General features: G+C 57.2%; 2 protein-coding genes and 1 pseudogene across 4 annotated transcripts in view; 2 read left to right on the top strand and 1 right to left on the bottom strand.

Moving 5' to 3' along the window:
- Gata4 (GATA binding protein 4) overlaps positions 1-1,396 on the top strand; it is a 32,651-nt gene extending 31,255 nt beyond the window's left edge. For all 3 annotated transcript variants that reach the window (XM_048330727.1, XM_048330726.1, XM_048330728.1), the window contains 2 exons: positions 208-362; positions 1,214-1,396. In XM_048330727.1, coding sequence (XP_048186684.1) covers positions 208-362; positions 1,214-1,396 — 338 coding nt within the window. The remainder of the gene's footprint in view (positions 1-207; positions 363-1,213) is intronic.
- Positions 1,397-5,626: 4,230 nt separating this feature from the next.
- Positions 5,627-13,185, top strand: Neil2 (nei like DNA glycosylase 2). The gene is made up of 5 exons (XM_048330622.1): positions 5,627-5,659; positions 6,569-6,708; positions 7,102-7,448; positions 12,468-12,664; positions 12,847-13,185. The coding sequence occupies exons 2-5, from the start codon at positions 6,571-6,573 to the stop codon at positions 13,155-13,157; spliced, it is 993 nt and encodes a 330-aa protein (XP_048186579.1). The 5' UTR covers positions 5,627-5,659; positions 6,569-6,570; the 3' UTR covers positions 13,158-13,185.
- On the bottom strand, positions 10,622-12,016 carry LOC125339463 (annotated as a pseudogene).
- Positions 13,186-15,176: the final 1,991 nt, after the last annotated feature.

Here is a 15,176-nt window from a genome sequence, read left to right as displayed (position 1 = left end):
CCCTGGCACTCAGCAAGTGCCGTGTGAAAAGTGAACTACACAGCTGGCGGAGAAATGTACTCCTTCCCTGACGCCTGTCACTGTCACTGTAACTCACCTGTATACTGCTCCTCCTTTTGAAAAGTGCCCTTGGAGTCGCCCCCCCCCCGTCCCTGCCCGGGGGGGGGGGGCGGGGGTGGCAGCGTCCTGACTCCAGCCTCCCTCCAGGTCCCTCGGGCAGCGAGAGCCTCCCTCCGCCCGCCTCCAGCACCTCCAGCAGCGCCACCAGCAGCAGCAGCAGCAGCAGCAGCGAGGAGCTGCGCCCCATCAAGACGGAGCCCGGGCTGTCAGCCCACTACGGCCACAGCAGCTCCATGTCCCAGGTACGTGCGGGGGCGGGGGCGGGAGGGGGGGGACACAGAACTGCTGGGGAGGCAGCCCCCCTCCCCCCGCCAGCTCCCCCAGCACTGGAGGAGGAGGAGCTGAACATGGCGAGGGGAGAGGCCCCCTCTAGACGAACCAGCCCCTGAGCTGCTCAGTGCCCTCGGCACCTCTGATCCAGCTGCAATTAGGGGGTGCAGGGGCGCGGGAGCTACTCCATGCCGTGGCCTTCAGAGACAAGGAGCGGGGCCCCGGGCCTGGCACGTGGGGCGGAGGGGAGCGAGACCACGTACCCCCTGCAGTCTGGGGGGGTGGGGAGGGCGGCTCTGCGCAGTGACCTTGACTCTTGCTCTGACCTTGGCCTTGCCGGGTCTTAGCAGGAGGCTAGACATGGATGCAGGCTTGGACGCGGCAGAGGGCAGTGGGGGGTGGGGGGTACCATTTCCTGAGGCCCAGCCTCATGGGAGTCGGAAGGCAGGTAGCCCCAGGCGCCCCCGGCAGGTGATGAAGACACCCCGGTGTTTCTGCCTCGTTGGGGGTTGGGATGTCCCCTCCTCCCTGTTCTCTGGTCCCTCCTGCCTCTCGGGTCTCTTCTCTGCCCGTAGTTAGGCCTCGCCGTCTCCTAACGGGGTGAGCCTGAGAGGACCTGGCCCCACAGAGCCATAGTTCCGGGGAGCCCCTTCTGTGACGAGGCCATGGCGATAAGACTGTGGCAAACGTCTCCTGTGGCCCTCAGACCCTCCTGACAAGCCAGGGCCCCTGCACCCCAGCCGCAGTGCCTGCCGCCCCTGCCCCGGCTCCCTGCCCCCTGCCCCGGCCCCCCACTGGCCTCACTCCGCTTTCTGCCTTTCAGACGTTCTCCGTCAGTGCCGTGTCCGGCCACGGGCCCTCCATCCACCCGGTCCTCTCCGCGCTGAAGCTCTCCCCGCAAGGCTACGCGTCTCCCGTCAGCCAGTCGCCCCAGGCCAGCGCCAAGCAGGACTCTTGGAACAGCCTGGTATTGACCGACAGTCACGGGGACATAATCACCGCATAATCTCCCTCCTCCTCTCCTCTAATTCCTGCTCAGATGCGGGACCTGGGGCCGCAGGGGCCGAGGGGGGGCTCCCAGCCTCCCCCTGCCGTCTGGGGATGGCTCTGGAGGAACCCTGGGAAGCAATGGCCGTCCTCAGAGGCCTCTTCCGGGAGCCCCCTTCCCGCTAAGCCCGCCGGGCCGCAGCCCTGGGGCTGGCCTCCTTTCCCATGCTCCCCAACGGCCCCGAACAGAGACGGGGGTGCTACTCCTCTACCTTCTGACACGACACTGTGACCCAAGGTGGTGGCTTTCCATCACGTTCCCGTACTGCAGACCTGAGGACAGCCGGATGGCCCGGGGCTCCGGGACCCCCACGGCAGGCCGAACACAGCCTCCGCCTCGGCCGGGAGCCGACGCGCCTGCCCCGCCCCTCCGGGCAGCCCTGGCCCGGCCCAACACTCCCCAGGCACGGCGCCCGCCCGCGTGCCCCTTGGCGGGTCAGCGCCATCACCGAGCGCCCCCCACGCGGGCACGCGGGACCACTCCACGACCACGCACGCGGCCCGGCCGCCGTGCCCTCCCCGGGGCCTGCGCTCTCCAGTGACTGAGCTCGGCCTTCCCCGAGCACGCCCCTCCCCCGGCCAAGGGAGAGCCCGGCAGCGCGCCCCCCCCATCCCCCCCTCCCCTCCGGGCTGCCCCACACCACACGCCAAGGGCCCCCCGAGGAGGCACCGAGCCTGCTGCTAGAGCAACGTGGGTGATGCTCATCTCCGCCTGGGAGCCCCCCCTCGCCCCCCCGAGGGCATCTGTGGGCTGCGGTCTGCTCCCAGGATCCTGGCGTACTCGCTCTAGGAGCCTGCGGGGCTGCGGCCGCTGGACGGGGCGGACGGGGCAGACGGGGGCTCGCACCCGCCGCCGCCCCACCGCACCTGTGTGCGCAGAGTCTTCCTCCCGAAGGCCAAGCCCTTGAGAGCGCGCAAAGATAACGTCGGAGCCAAAGGAAACCCGTGGGAAGAACTACGGTAACGGATACCAGACGGCACGGGGGGCCTCCGGGGCCACCGAGGGTCCTGGAACTGGCCATGTCCCTGCGAAGACTCCCCTGCCCATCCTCCACAGTGGCTGTGGCATTACTCCACCCCTCCCCCACCCGAGCCTCCCGGCCATAGCAGAGAATACCTTTGAACCAAGATTCTGTTTTAATCACCATTTACACTCTCTCCTCCCTGAAGGCCGCCTTCCCATCCCTTCCTGACCCTGCAAACCTGGTAACATTGTCTTAAGGTAAAAATGGCTGTAAAATCAGTATTTAACTAATAAATTTATCTGTATCCCTCCTTCTTCTTTGGATACCCGTTATGTTGTGAGCAATATCCACCAGAATTACACTGGGTTAGATGTAGCAGCCACACTTAAGATGTCACAAGCGGCAGGAAGGTGGCTTGCTCCTCTAGGTCCCACCCAATCTTGTTGGTAGAGAGGAAATCTCAGGGTCCAAGCTTTGACTGATTCCTTTTTTTTTTGGCCAGTCCTGGAGCTTGGACTCAGGGCCTGGGCGCTGTCCCTGGTTTCTTTTTGCTCAAGGCTAGCACTCTGCCACTTGAGCCACAGCGCCACTTCTGGCCGTTTTCCATATATGTGGTGCTGGGGAACCGAACCCAGGGCTTCATGTATAGGAGGCAAGCACTCTTGCCACTAGGCCATATCCCCAGCCCCTGACTGATTCCTTGATGTGGAAAGTAGAAGCTTTCCTGTGATCCGCATAATGAGGCCGACAGGTGATTCTGGAACTGCACACCAGGGAACGCAGTCCGTCAGCACAACCACCTTGAAAATCACCTTATGTTAGTGTTGTAGCCGCTGCAAAGCAAAACAAAACACCGTCATTCCTTTCAGATGCTGTCCTGAGCCTGCTTATAAGTAGTCCTAGCGAGCCAGGCCTCCTGTTTCATAGCCACATGTAGTTGGAGACCCTAAACAGAATCATATGATTTTAATCATATCCATTACTAAGGAGCTTCTGAAGAAGAGGAAGGGGGCTAAGGTGGCATTGAGGGGGTGTTTCAGGCCCGTGGTTGCTGCATGGAGAGGAGAGCACCGGTGCCCTTTGCTCAGCTGTTTCCTTAAATGTACCCAGTGACCGTGGCCTCCTCTTAGCCCTGCTGGGCTGACAGGCTTAGCAGGAGGGGCTGCGGGTTATGGCCCAGAATAGGGCTTTTATGAGCTCCGAAAGCTTCTCTGTATGTCTCTAATTAAGAACCCTGGCTCTGCCACCCTGGTGTAGTCCCAGGGCTGAGGCTGGGCTTAACCAGCTGACCAGTTCGACTGTCTTCAGTGTTCTGGCACTTGGCGGGACATGTTGGACGCAGAGTTATTTTCCTCTTTAGCTGCGAGGCCAAGCCTCGAGCTGGCTTGGGGCAGCTGTCAAGGCCTCTGAAGCTATGGTTGGCTCCAGGGAGGTCGCACAGCTGAAAATCCAGCTGTTAGCACTGTCCTTCAAGGACAGGACTTGCAAAGTGGGTGTCACCGAGATCTCCACAGCGGGCCTGAGAGAGTTGAATGGAGCGGAATGAACACAGTCCTGTCAAGGAAAGGCAGTCTGACCTGGTTGACTTGCTGACCCATTGACAGATCATGGGGGTCTTGCCTGAGGGTACAAATCCTGCCATCCAGGGACCTGGTCCAGCCACACACAGCTGGCCGTAGATCCGGGTACTGACACAGGCACGAGGCTTGCAGTGAATGCACTCACCGGGTGAGGGCGCCCGCATCCTCTCCCTTTCCATCTCCACCACAGCCTGAGTTTTCCAGCTATTAATCTGAGATCAGCCCCAAAGTTCCAACAAAAACACACGCTGCCTACCGAGCACATCAGACCCTGCTGGAGATTGAGCTGCCATAACGCTCATGTATCTCCACACCACACTTTCCACACCAAGATACTGCCCTGGGCTTCAGAGGTCCTGCTGCTGGTGGCGAGGCCGATGGGTGCGGGATCAGAAGGCAGGCCTGCCCACTGGGCTCCGGAGAGGGGCCTGTGCGCCCCATTCCTGTCTCTCCTGGAAACTTTTCTGGGCGTGGTGGCACCCAACTATCATCCCGGTACTGGAGAGGCGGAGGCGGAAGTGATCTCACTCCATGAATTGCCCGGGCAAACGGAGCCGGGCTCAGCTTCCAGCACGACCCCGGGGCCAGGTGGGTGGGTGAGGGGTGGGGGTGGGGGGGGCGGCCATTAGCCTTCGCCGGGTGGGCGGGATTGACACCGCAGACCCCGCCCCTCTTTACCACCCACGAGGGCCCCGCCCCCCGGCGCCCCCGTGGGCGGGGCTAGCACGCAGGGCACGCCCCCCAGGACCACCCACTGAGAGCCCCGCCCCGGCGCCCCCATGGGCGGGGCTAACACACGGCCCCGCCCCTCTGCCCCACCCACCCTGGAGCCCCGCCCCCGGCATCCCGGTGGGCGGGTTGGCACCTCCGCCCCCGCCCGCCCCGCTCTCCCGGTTCCCCGTGCGTGCGTGCGTCCCTGGAGCTCGGATCTGGTGAGTCCCCCCACCCCCCCCGTAGGCCCCGGGGCCCCGGGCCCTCTGCCCCGCGCGCGCGGAGGGAAGCTCCCGGCGGCGGCTCCGCCCCCCGCGCGCACGGCCCGGGGCCCCACGTGTTTCCGCCGTGGGGAGACACGCCGCGTCTCGCCGCCCGGGCCGTCACTTGCATTAGCCGGGGCGCCCCGCCCGCCCTTCCCGGGGCCCAGGGGGCCCTTCCGCCGACCTGCAGCCCCTCCGCGCCTCCCCGCTCCGCGGGTGCCCGAGGCCCTCCGGCGAGCACTCTCCTGGGCCCCCCCCGCCCCCCCGGGGTCCCCCAGCCCGCTCCGGCCCCGCCGTCCCGCAGCCTGGGCCCCCTCCCCTCACCCCAGCGCCCCCGAGCCCGGAGGCCTGCATGGGGGCCGCCCCGCAAGGGCCGGCGCTCCTCAGAACTTTCCCGTCTTTTCCAGAACGTTCTCAGTGGGCGTTCCCAGGCTCAGACCCCGAGTCACTTGGTTGGCCCGCGCTTGCCCTGCTTCCAGCCCCGCGGGTTCCCGTCTCAGTGGGGAAATGGGCCCTGGGCTGGGACTTGGAGTTGAAGGAGCGGGGCTGGGAACCACAGGTGCCAGGCCTCGCCGGCATCCCTGCCGCTGCGATGGCAAAAGCCACTTTAAGATGTGTCCCTTGTAGGACCAGCAGCTGCCTCCTCCCGTGATTTCCCCCTGAACACACAGGGGCTGGTGCTGGAGAGAAAGATCCGGACGAGGTAGGCCTGGCTACGCCCGGGGAAGACCACCCGGGTGTGGACAGCTCAGACCCTCAGAGACCTTGGGGGAGGGGGCCACAGATAACCCCTGCAGGGCTCCGAAAGACAGGGATGACCACCCACAGTTACCACGGGACAGCCTCGGCTCCGAACTGAGAGGCCTGATTGGCTCTGCGCTTGTCCGTCTGTCAGCCCTGACTTTGTGGAGGGCACCTCGTGCATCTCCCCTACCTGTGGGTGGTCCTGGGAGGGCCAGGTCCTTGTCTGGCGGAATAAGTCAGCAGCCAGGACTGGAATGACTGCGGGGGGCGGGGGGCGGGGAGAAGGGGTGGCAGTGAAACCGAGAGCACAGACATAGCCTGGAGAAGATGAGTTGGCGGTCCAAGATCCACTCACAAAGTTACTTGTGTGAGCCACCAGCGCACAGCTAGTCATGTAATCCTAGCTACTAGGTGGCTGAGATCTGAGGATCGAAGTTCAAAGCCAGCCCAGGTGGGAACCTTCCTGGGATTGTTAACCTCTGGTCTCCGAAGAGCTCGTAGTGGAACTGTGGCACAAGTCTAGAGCACTAGGCTTGAGTGAAAAAGCTAAGGGCCAGCGCCCAGGCCCTGAGTTCAAGTCCTAGTAAGGAAGCCTTTGGAGTGGACGGTGCTGTCGATCTGCTGAGCACACTGGCGACAGGACGGGGCTGGGAAGGGAAAGCCATTCACAGGAAGCTGGCCATCCTGTGGTCTGACCCTTGCCCTCAGCCATGCTCTCTTTTGGCCATATATATTCTTGGAGTTGATAGCAAAGACCAGCTGCTTGGAGCTCAGCGCCAAGAAAAGTGAATGTGTGTGGAGGGAGGAAAGGAAGGGGGGGGGGGGGGAGAGACGAAATCAGAGGCCTCTTTCATGTTTCTGCCCACAGAGATGCCCGAAGGACCATCTGTGAGGAAATTTCACCACCTGGTCTCCCCCTTTGTGGGCCAGCAGGTGATCAAGACCGGGGGCAGCAGTAAGAAGCTCCCCCCTGCCGTCCTTCAGTCTCTGTGGCTCCTCGATGCCCGGGTAAGATGGCAGGCATGAGCCGCCAGAGCCAGGCAACGCACTGGGTTTTACTGTGTGTTGTCTTTGGGTGTAGTCAGTTCACGTGTGCGCGTGCTGATTAATCAGTGCCTGCGTAGAGCGTGTATTACATTGACATACGTTAAATTGCCCCACCAGTCCCCGGATAGTTTGGGAGGCGCCCAGTCAGGTGGCTGTGCTGTCTGGAACAGGTCTGTCCAATTGCTAATCGGATTCCTCAGGTTGCCAGCTGCCCCAGCACTGAAGTGAGAGCAATAGGCAGGGCCCAAGGGGGCAGCCTGCGAAACTGTGGGGTAGGAGGGGGTCTGAGGCCGCGGAGCCCGTGGTCCCCTCTGGGCCCCTCCAGGGCTTGGAGCCGTGTTTCTGTTTTCTTAGGTGCATGGAAAGCAGTTATTCCTTCGATTTGACCCTAGTGAAGAAGTGGAGCTGCCTGGCAGCCACCTGCTGCCCGAGTCCCTCCAGAAAGGAGCCGAGGAGGAGGGGCCTGAGGACCCCTCGCGGGGCTCGGGGACCGGCAGTCAGCAGCGGCCCTGTGCCGGTGCCTCCGGGTCTGCGGAGCCTGGGACCGGCAGCCCCGAGCGCCCCGGAGGACACGGCCCGGCCCCGGGTGCCCAGAGGTGGCTGCAGCTCAGGTTTGGTTTGTTCGGCAGCGTCCGCGTGAGCAGCTTCTCCAGAGCAAAGAAGGCCAACAAGAGAGGCGACTGGAAGGACCCTGTGCCCAGGTCATATGGGGTTTTGCTGGGGTCTTTGCAGGGGGAGGAGGGACGGGGTGTTCCTGGTTCTCCATCTAGGACTGTTGAGAGCAGTATCCTTGTGCATAGAACTCTCCTACGTTTCCAGTCGTTTCCTTCGGATCAATTCCCCATGGGAGTTGCTGGTTGAGAGCGAACATTCTTTGCTTTGCCAGTCCTGGGGCTTGAACTCAGGGCCTGGGCACAGTCCCTGAGCTGCTTTTGCTTAAGGCTAGCACTCTTATCACTTGAGCCACAGCGCCACTTCCAGTGTTTTCTGTGTATGTGGTGCTGAGGAATCGAATCCAGGGTTTCATGCATGCTGGGCAAGCACTCTACCATTGAGTCACATTCCCAGCCCAAGAGCGAACATTCTTAAAGCTGCACCCTCTAGTGACTCTGGGGTTTGAACTCAAAGCCTTGACCTTCCAGGCAGGTGCTCTAGCCCTTGGGTCATGCCTTCAGAACCCCTTTGCTTTATTTGTCAGATAGGTTCTTGTGTTTTTCCCAGGCCGGCCTCAGACTGTTTTCTTCCTACCTGTGATTACAAATGTGAACCACGTTGCCTGGTTTGTTTATTGAAACGGGTTCTTGCTTTTTGCCTGGGTTTGCCTCAAGCCACAGTCCTCTAGATCTCTGTCAGCTGAAGTAGCTGGGTATACAGGTGTGGCCCACTGGGTCTAGCCCAGGGTTACACCTTTTTGTGGCCTTACAGAAGTGCTGACTTAATTGAATTCTCACTAGCATATGGTTGTATGTACAAACACTATTGACTTGAAGCCTTTTGTCACTCAGTTTGGTAGTTTTTTGTGGTATGTGCTGCCAGTATTGTTTTTTTGTTTTTGTTTTTTTTCCAGTCCTGGGCCTTGAACTCAGGGCCTGAGCACTGTCCCTGGCTTCTTTTTGCTCAAGGCTGGCACTCTGCCACTTGAGCCACAGCGCCACTTCTGGCCTTTTCTGTATACGTGGTGCTGAGAAATTGAACCCAGGGCTTCATGTATACGAGACAAGCACTCTTGCCACTAGGCCACATTCCCAGCCTCACCAGTATTGTTTTGTGTCTTTTGATTCATGAAGCTTCTTGGCCTTTGGGATTTTAAGTTTTTATACAGTCAACTATCAGTGTTTCTCTTATCACACTACTTAAAAAATTGAACACAATACCAGGCACTGGTGGCTCAAGCCTGTAATCCTAGCTGCTCAGGAGGCTGAGATCTGAGGACCTTGGTTCAAAGCCAGCTTGGGCAAGAAACTCCGTGGGACTCTTATCTCCAGTTTACCACCAGAAAACCAGAAGTGGCTCAAATGATAGAGCACTAGCTTTGAGCTGAAGAGCTCAGGGACAGCACCCAAGCCCAGAGTTCAAACCTCACGATTGAATAACAACAAAAAAAAATTGAACATAATGACTGCATTTGCTCACCCTTCCGTACTCCATTCTTTTGGTTCCCCTTGCCCCTCCAAAATAATTTTATTTGTTCTAGTCTTTGGGCTTGAACTCATGGCCTGGGTACTGTGTCTGAGCTTTTGTGCTCCAGACAAGTGCTCTAATACTTGAGCCACAGCTCTCCTTCAATTTTTTTTTTTTTTTTTGGCCAGTCCTGGGGCTTAAACTCAGGGCCTGAGCACTGTCCCTGGCTTCTTTTTTTTTTTTGCTCAAGGCTAGCACTCTGCCACTTGAGCCACAGCGCCGCTTCTGGCCGTTTTCTGTATATGTGGTGCTGGGGAATCGAACCTAGGGCCTCATGTATAGGAGGCAAGCACTCTTGCCACTAGGCCATATCCCCAGCCCCTCCTTCAATTTTTTTGGTGCTTGATTAGAGATAGAGTCTCACAGACTTTCTTGCCTGGGCTGGCTTTGAACCTTGATCTTCAGGTCTCAGCCTCCTGAGTAGCCAGGATTACAGACTTGAGCCACTAGCGCCCAGCTTCTTCCCCTTCCTACAACAATTTCAGCAGGCTTAATTGTTCTACTTTTATACATGCAAATAAGCTTAAATTGACTGACTGAGCAGAGGTACGTAGTTTTCTTAATTGTGTTGAATGATGAAGTTCCTTGTTTTCTTTGTTTTATGGTGGCTAACTTACATTTTTTCTGTGAGTCAGTAACAGAAAATTAAGCCTCTTTTTGCTGGCTCTTCTCCCCTCTCCCTCTGAGATGAATCTTGTAAGATACTTCACCAAGCACAGGGGCACGCGCCTGTAATTCTAGCTCTTGGCCGGTAGAGGTAGGATTGCAAGTTGGAGGCCAGTCTGGGCTACCTTGTGAGACCTTATCTCAAAAAAGAGAGAGAAAATCCAAACAAAACATTTCTATTTGGTATTTCTTTTCTGTGATATCCACCCCCGTTCCTGAGGTTGATATACTAGTTTGGAATTTGATTTCCAGGCTATTTTAAATAACATAATTAGTATTAAATGTTATTGAAATGGGCAGTTTTGTTTCAAGAATTCTTCCCTAACTCACATCTTTAAAATACTCATCTTCCATCTCAAATTGCTCTTTTATTCTTACTATATGATGTTTAAGATTTGATCAGTTAGGGTACTCCAAAGTTTCATGGATATTTTAAGAGAACACCCTAAGAGTGTTTATTTTGGGAAAAATATTTTAAGGTGTGTATTAAAGGTTTTGAATTCATTTTGCTGCTGAATGAGAACTGTTCTCAAAGCAAATATTCACTAAGATACCAGGGTGCTGTTTATTAGGATAGTACCCTCGACTTCCTAAGGCCTAACAAATGCAGAGTCAGTTAAAAAAAAAATCACAACTCAAAATGCTAACGGTTTTCACATGGCAATCTCTGCTACAAGAATGCAAAAGACTACACGTGTTTAAGTAGAATGATCTCTACCTATAAATTACGCTCACATGACAAAACAAATCACCACATGCCATGGCAGACAGTAGAACAGGAGTAAACAAAAAGCTGCTCACCAACACTGCTTTATCAAAGGTTAGCAAATTAACCATTTTGGGAGGTGGGGGTGTGGCCTGGCTTCATGTTTAGAAAAAAAATATAATTAAATATCTTTAAAGGACTATTTTAGATGTTTAAACTGAATTGGAAATGTAGCCAAATAAAGTATTTCTCTTCATCACAAAAGTTTCATACATTAAGGATTTACACAAATCCAGAGGTGGTAGAGGGAGGGTGGTTACATTTTGCCTGAACACTAATTTTTCTAAAAAGGCTCTCCAAAGTCTTGAGCAGAATTATCATGCTCTGCCATAAAATGCTTCAGTTCTTCAACACACCGCTCACCTATTTCATGTAAATTCTGCCTCAGTGCAAACTGTATCGACTGTTCTAATGAAGGACCTTTTTCAATCAGCATTTTCACCACCTTCCCGAAGGTTTCACAGTCTTGCCGGTGAACCTGTTCAATCTGGTTTTTGATGCTATCGCTTTAGAGCGACTGTCTAGCTGACTGTCTTCAAATAATTCTATCCCGCTGGTTGTGTTCGACCCAGGTTGCTCAATGAATAATGGTGCAGCAGGTACCGTCTCAAACTCAGAAATTTCAGGCAAGTTACTCTCATCCGACTTCTCTAACTTTTCCGCAGCCCACTGGCTTGCAGCCTCAGCCAGTTCCTTTTCGGTTAACCTAGTGGGTTTGTCTAACACCTTTGATGAAGGAACTGCTGAAGAGCTCGAAGGTGAAGGGTCTCGTGATGTTTTCAAAGACTGAGCAGATCTCTCTTTACTTCTGTGCTGAGACTGGCGGAATGAATACGGCTTGCTCTGTTCTGGAGAGGAGCCTCTGCTGCTGACACTGGAGCCAGCTCTGCTGTGTGGAGAGTCCTTTCGACCTCCAGGTGACTCTGAAAAATGGAGGCTCCCTTTTATGGGGAGAACGATCCCTCGGATAATGGGAAGAGTAGAAACTTCTAAAACCATCTCGTGTCCCTGTACTCGGGCTGTCGGTTTGCAGAATGATCATCTCTACTCCATCGATGGCCAGATTCATCTCCTCTGTGAGGTAGAACATTCCTTCCATGATAAGAAAAACTGCGGTCCTTGTCATAGTCTTGGTAATGAACACGACTGTAATATCTATTGTAGCTTCCTTCATCAGGTCTGTCTAGCAGTGGAGGTTTCTTTTGTAGCAGTGGAGGTCTCTTTGCTGGCAGTGGAGGTCTCTTTTGTAGCAGTGGAGGTCTCTTTCCTAGCAGTGGTGGTCTCTTTCCTAGCAGTGGTGGTCTCTTTCCTAGCAGTGGAGGTCTCTTTCCTAGCAGTGGAGGTCTCTTTCCTAGCAGTGGTGGTCTCTTTCCTAGCAGTGGAGGTCTCTTTCCTAGCAGTGGTGGTCTCTTTCCTAGCAGTGGAGGTCTCTTTGCTAGCAGTGGTGGTCTCTTTCCTAGCAGTGGTGGTCTCTTTGCTAGCAGTGGAGGTTTCTAGCAGTGGAGGTTTCTAGCAGTGGTGATTGGCATCATTGTTGTGATTCCGAGGCGGCCCTCTTTCTCTTGGGAGCCTTTCACAGTCATACCGCCCATCAGACCACATTTCATCTCTTCTGTAAGCCACGACTCGAAGTTTCCAGGGAAAACCCGTGAAATCCAGTCGACCCCCCCACTACCACGATCTTGAGTTTGATTTTTGATGAGCCTTCTTTCTCTCTTTGGGGAGTCCCCTCGGTTTCCCCAGATTGACCAGGCCTGACGGTGCAGGAACTGAATGTATGCGTGACCTGACTGTGGAGTGGGAGCTGTACAGGCCTGTGGTGTGACACTGTGTGTGTGTGTGTGTGCGCGTGACGGGTGCGGTGATGTCTCCCTGTGACCTGCAGCTGCCGTGGTGGGGGTTGTGTGTGTGTCCCCACCACGCAGCGGCCCTTAGTGTTGCCGTCCGACTCTGAGTTCTCCTTCGGGGTGAATGTAACCTGACCGGCGAGGTGGTGGTTGTGTGTGCACAGAGCCTGATGGCACAGCGGTGGTTGTGTAAAGGTGTGCTCTGGCTGCAGTGGTGTCACACACGCGTGTGACTGAGAGTGTGCCCCGACTCTTTCCAGGTTGGTCCTGCACTTCGGTGGCGGGGGCTTCCTGGCGTTTTACAGTTGCCAGGTGGCTTGGAGCCCTCCCCCGGGGGCCAGCCCCACCTGCGACATCTTGTCGGAAGTGTTCCATCGAGGACAGGCCCTGGAGGCTCTGGGGGGGGCCCAGCCCGTGTGTTACACGCTGATGGACCAGAGGTTCTTCTCAGGGTTAGGTACGACCCGTGGGGAGGGGCTGGGCTGCTCCCCGCCCCACACTGCACCCGCGCTGCCGCTCTTGAGCTTTCCCTAGTTTCTCAACTGCGAGGATTTGACTCCGGAGGCTTCCTTGGGGGTGGCGTCCGGCGGTGTGTCCGGTTTTCCTCCCCTCAGCGTCCGCTTGCTCTGTCTGTCGCAGGGAACATCATTAAGAGCGAGGCCTTGCACCGCGCGGGGATCCACCCCCTCTCTCCCGGGACGCGCCTGGCCCCTGCGCAGTTGGAGGCCCTCGTGGACCAGGTGATGCAGTTCAGCTCCGAGTGGCTCAGGAACAAGGTGGAGGGCACGCATTGTCGCCGGCAGATCTACCTGAAGGAGCAGTGTCCCGCCGGGCACCTGGTCGTGAAGGAGGCACTCGGGCCTCCGGCGGGGTTCCAGAGGGTCACCTGGTGGTGCCCGCAGTGCCAGCCGCTTCCCCCTGAAGAGCCACAGCCGCAGGGGCCCTCCTGAGGCCCTCGAGGACTGGGTGGGACTTGCCCTGGGGCACGGAGATGGGGGGCTGGGGGGTTGGGGTGGGGTGGGCTGGGTCAGGGAAGGACTGACCTGAGGGCGGGTGTTGTTGATCTTCCTGTCGTGGAGGTGAGTTGGAGGCACAGCTTTTATAGAGGTAGAGGGTTTCTTTTCTGGTTCCGTCCATTCTTGGGAGCCTCGGGGCTTCCGAGTATCAGAATCCTGGCAGTGAGGAAGGAAAGCACCCCAAACAACGGGGTGTAGACGAACACAGACGGCTGTGTGCCCCGCGTGGCTTTGCCAGCCATGTGCATTGTTTTAGGACCTTTGTTGGTTTGGTGTGTGCGGAGACTCAGGACAGAGGCAGCTTCCTGGTTCTCCAGGGATTGGCCATCTGCTCTCACCACCCCGGCGGGCTCGGGGTGTGCCCGGCGGCGGGCGTGCTTACTTCAGGGAAGTTGCCTGTTACTCCTGAACCCGGCAGACTGCTGACTGTTGAAGCTCGGACTCAAGTGTCGAGGAATGTACGGAAAGGTCCTCTGGCTGCCAGCAAAACCTAGCTGAAACCAGACCACAGATGTGAAAATAAAACTTATTTTCTGTGTTTCTCATATTCACTTGGCAGTGGAGGGTGTGTGTACACAAGTGTGTTCTCTTTTCGTAGTACTGGGGCTGGACCCGGTGGCTTCGCTGGTTTCCGGGCCGCTGCTCTACGCTGAGCTCCACTGCCAGCCCAGTCAAGGTCTTCAGGCGGGGTAGGTGGGCTGTCTGTGCAGGCGATCTGGGCTGGCAGGCCGGGCTGGCCAGGTGACACCCGCTGGGAGGAGCAGGAGAAGGGGGGAGGAGGGAGGGATTGACGGGAGGGAAGTCAAACACGGCTTGCCTACACTCCCCTCTGAAACGGACGTTGCCCACAGTGGCAGGCACCCCACGTGGACAGCTTCTTGGTGTGGCCGTCGTCCGTCTGCCTGCTCTGGGCCTGGTACTCACTAGGCATGGAGAGCTCACCCTGCGCCACCCAGAGGGGTGGAGATTGATCCTGAATCTAGGACCCACCCTGCACCCTGTGCTCATTCCCGCACTGAGGGCTCCCCACTAGGAGCCTGTCTCACTTTGAGGACTCACCCCGCGGGGCTTGCCCTGAGTTGAGTGTTCCCACATCGTGACCTCACCTTAGGAGGGATGCTTACCACTTAAGCGTCATCTGCCAAATAACCCATGCAGCTACATGCTTTTTAAAAATTTAAATGCTGGTCCCGAGGCTTGAACTCACGGCCTGAGCACTGTCTGAGCGATTTTTGCTCAAGGCTACCCCTTGAGCCACAGGCTCCATTTCTGGATTTTTGGTGGTTAATAGGAGATAGAGTCTCAGGGACTTTCCCACCAGGGGAACTGACATCCTCAGAGCCCAGCCTCCTGAGTGGCCAGGACCACAGGCATGAGCCACTAGAACCTGGCTATACTCATTTCTTGCTGTCCTCCTTTTATGGTGAATAAAAACAACAGCCCTGAAATCTGGAGAGTCTAAGGAAGGTGCCGACTGCCACAGTGTAGGCTGCCTCCACCGCGATCCGAAGTTGGGCGGCAGCAGAGGCACAGGGCTGTCCGCGGTGGGGGGGGGGGGGCTGACTTCAGGGGCGTTCTGAAAGGATCTGCCCCGGCCATCCCAGAGGACCCAGAGGAGATGATCAGGCAGGAGGAGAAGGTGCATGAGGTTGATTAGTGCGGCCCTAGTTCCCACGGGAGAGGGAGCACCATGGCGCCCGCACCTTATCCAGGTGGCAGCTTCTCTCTGGGGGTGAAGGGGGAGTAGGTAGGTGGTGAGTAGGAGTGGCTCCTTAGGTATGGGTGGCTCTGGGGGCTAGGGGAGGAGCTGAGGACCCGAGGCTAGGGAAATGCTAACGTGGTCCCTCCAGGGGTTTAGGTGGTCCCTCCCCATTGTCACCTGGGGGGGGGAGGGGGGGCGAAGAGAGCCTCCATGGAGACTTCTCCATGGAGAACGCTCCCCCTCGGGTCAGG

The sequence above is a fragment of the Perognathus longimembris genome, chromosome 21 (genome assembly GCF_023159225.1).
Source record: "Perognathus longimembris pacificus isolate PPM17 chromosome 21, ASM2315922v1, whole genome shotgun sequence".
Taxonomy (NCBI): Eukaryota; Metazoa; Chordata; class Mammalia; order Rodentia; family Heteromyidae; genus Perognathus; species Perognathus longimembris.
Note: the sequence above shows the minus strand (reverse complement) of the source record. Positions and strands in the feature narration are given on the sequence as shown.

Coding starts and splice junctions, on each gene's coding strand:
- Neil2 (XM_048330622.1), top strand. CDS start 6,571: ATGCCCGAAGGACCATCTGTGAGGAAATTTCACCACCTGGTCTCCCCC. Junction 6,709..7,101: donor TGTGGCTCCTCGATGCCCGG/GTAAGATGGCAG, acceptor CTGTTTTCTTAG/GTGCATGGAAAGCAGTTATT. Junction 12,665..12,846: donor GAGGTTCTTCTCAGGGTTAG/GTACGACCCGTG, acceptor TGTCTGTCGCAG/GGAACATCATTAAGAGCGAG.